This window comes from Gymnodraco acuticeps, unplaced genomic scaffold (assembly GCF_902827175.1).
Source record: "Gymnodraco acuticeps unplaced genomic scaffold, fGymAcu1.1, whole genome shotgun sequence".
Taxonomy (NCBI): Eukaryota; Metazoa; Chordata; class Actinopteri; order Perciformes; family Bathydraconidae; genus Gymnodraco; species Gymnodraco acuticeps.
Genome location: NW_022989890.1, coordinates 745790 through 748168, shown reverse-complemented (window position 1 = coordinate 748168; position 2379 = coordinate 745790). Strand labels below are relative to the sequence as shown.

General features: G+C 44.9%; 1 protein-coding gene across 1 annotated transcript; it reads right to left on the bottom strand.

Annotated features, from left to right (window-relative positions):
- Window positions 1-614: 614 nt before the first annotated feature.
- gsx1 (GS homeobox 1) lies at window positions 615-1972 on the bottom strand. Its single transcript, XM_034201808.1, has 2 exons — window positions 1527-1972; window positions 615-1418 (listed from the first exon to the last, which is right to left on the bottom strand). Exons 1-2 carry the CDS (start codon window positions 1900-1902, stop codon window positions 1066-1068), a joined length of 729 nt encoding a protein of 242 aa, XP_034057699.1. The 5' UTR covers window positions 1903-1972; the 3' UTR covers window positions 615-1065.
- Between the last annotated feature and the right edge of the window lie 407 nt (window positions 1973-2379).

Sequence of the window (2379 nt, the reverse complement as noted above, 5' to 3'; positions counted from 1 at the left end):
CCCCAGGGAAAGCTCATAAAGGGACCTCATAACAACGTATTCATCACCTCGGAGTGATAAGGATTATTGAGCATCTGATTTAATCTTTCAGAGTGGAGTTGAGTTTATGTGGCCTCCTTTAGTTCACAAATACACTTAGTTTGTCCGTGTGCAGTGCACGCTGAGAATCTTAGGAAGAAAATACGTCTGTCCTTCCTTATTGCTTTTGGCTATTTGAGACAAAATATGGACTTCGTAAAAATGTTTTGTTTCTCATAAACCAAACACTCCTGCGCAAATCTACTGTATCTTCGTGTCAAAGAATATTGATATATGTATTTAGAAATTGCAAAGAAAATGAGCCTTACGCCTGAAATAAACCCGTGCACATGTAGCCACATATCGCAGCCATGAGAATGTAAATGTACGGAGATGTAATCCATGTTTTGTGACCAAATACTATCACACAGTATTACCTAATTGTCTTCTCACAGCATTTTTAATAAAATATATATAATTTGGACCATATTGTCCAAACTGCCCATAATAAAGTGAGTTTAGGTGCGCAAATACGCACACAGTGGTGCGCAAAGACCAACATGTAACCAACACCACAACATATTATTTCGCTCAGAAATATTTTTATTTAAGTATCAACATTTTTAAATAAATAAATATTTTTCAATTACAGTGGAGATATATTTTCAGGGTGATCTCAGACATGTGACATTGAGGGAATTTCTCTCCAGCTTTTGAAGTCACAGTTCCATCCACACAGAATGAACCAGTATACAAAATACTGTCTCCCCCAAATTACTAATAAACAATGTTGCTATTGTTTTTGGGTTTGTCTTTACAAATATGCCTACCATACTCATAGGAGTGGCAACAACAAATTGACTGTTTTCAGAAAAAAACTACATACAAACGTACAACAAGTATACAACTATACAATAAGTCAGGGCAATTCCCTGATTAAATATTCTCTTTATGTACAGACGACTGAACACAAGTGGAACAGTCTTTTTTTGGATGTATTCAAAATCATGGGGACCAAAATCTTTCATGGTAAGGCAGAGGGAGAGTTCAGGGGGAGACGGACAGGTCCACGTCCTCCTTCTCAGACGAGGAGGGAGATATGGGCATGTCATCGTCCTCTTCCTCCGAGCATCTCGCGGTGGACATGGACGAGCATTTGCAGTTATGTGATCCAGTTCTTTGGCCGCTGCTCTTTCCCTCCTTTTTGTGCTTCACTCTGCGGTTCTGGAACCAGATTTTCACCTGTTTCTCGGACAAGTTCAGGTATGTGGCGATCTCGATGCGCCTCAGCCTGGAGAGGTACATGTTGGAGGTGAACTCTCGCTCCAGCTCCAAAAGTTGTGTGCTGGTGAAGGCTGTGCGCATGCGCTTGCTGCTCTGAAGTTTGCTGTTGCTGTTTTCTGTAAAAAATAAAATAAATACAGATTGTCAGGCACGTGCTATATCATAAAAACAAGTTAAATGTTTCTTTATTTACTGGATAAATCCGGAAAGGTGTCTGTACTCACCGATAGAGATGCAGTGAAACTGTCGCGGGTCTGGGACCGAGTACGCAGCTTGGTAAATCCCGGGTCCGTGGCTGAGGTTGATGCTGTTGGATGAGTGGTGCCTCGACAGAGCTGAGTGACAGTACTGTGAGCTGAAGGGAGAAAAAGACGCCTTGAGGAGCGGCAGGCTCGGTGGGGACGGGTGGAGCTGGCTCGCGGTCATGCAGAGCGGACAGAAGCACAGCAGCCCGGCCTTCCTGGAGTGGCACGAGCCCGTCAGCCCGTGAGGGTGGTGCGGAGAGTGCATGGCGTACGGGAATAAAGGTGGGTGGTTCTCGTTCCCCTTGTCGTTTGCCTCCCTTAAAATCAAGGAATCCACGAGAAAAGACCTCGGCATGTTTGCGGACGTGTTGCTCTGCAGTGTGGGAGAAGTTGAAGCGCGGTGTGTGAGGGTGCTCTCCTCGGGACGGTGGACAGCGAAGTGGTGCTGAAGGCGCAGCGCAGCCCCTTAAATAGCCGCGTGGACTCGGTTCGGCCATGTGACGGTTACGCTGTAAGCGGCCAAGAGCTCTCAATAGGGTTTTGTGCCTTTCTCTCGGCATTCCCACTGCACGCTTCCCCATTATTTCACTTGTTAACTAAATGAACTGCATAATGTAGTCTATTCTTGTCAGCCCCACCCACGCCGCAAGAGGCGGCACTGCCCTTTCTCCCTTTTATCATCACTCTCATTTTATCATAGAGCAAGAGCACAGCTTAAATTTGCCAGAGAAAACGTTCCTGTCACATTCGGAAAGCCATAATATGAATTCAAGTTTTGCCTTAGACATTACGCAGCCTCTTGGGTACGTATTTGGATGAGTTATAGTCCTAA

What these genes read in the sequence shown, in the direction of transcription:
- gsx1 (XM_034201808.1), bottom strand. Translation starts at nt 1,902, where the DNA reads ATGCCGAGGTCTTTTCTCGTGGATTCCTTGATTTTAAGGGAGGCAAAC. An exon ending in GTTTCACTGCATCTCTATCG is followed by an intron (nt 1,419 to 1,526) that starts GTGAGTACAGAC and finishes TATTTTTTACAG; the next exon opens with AAAACAGCAACAGCAAACTT.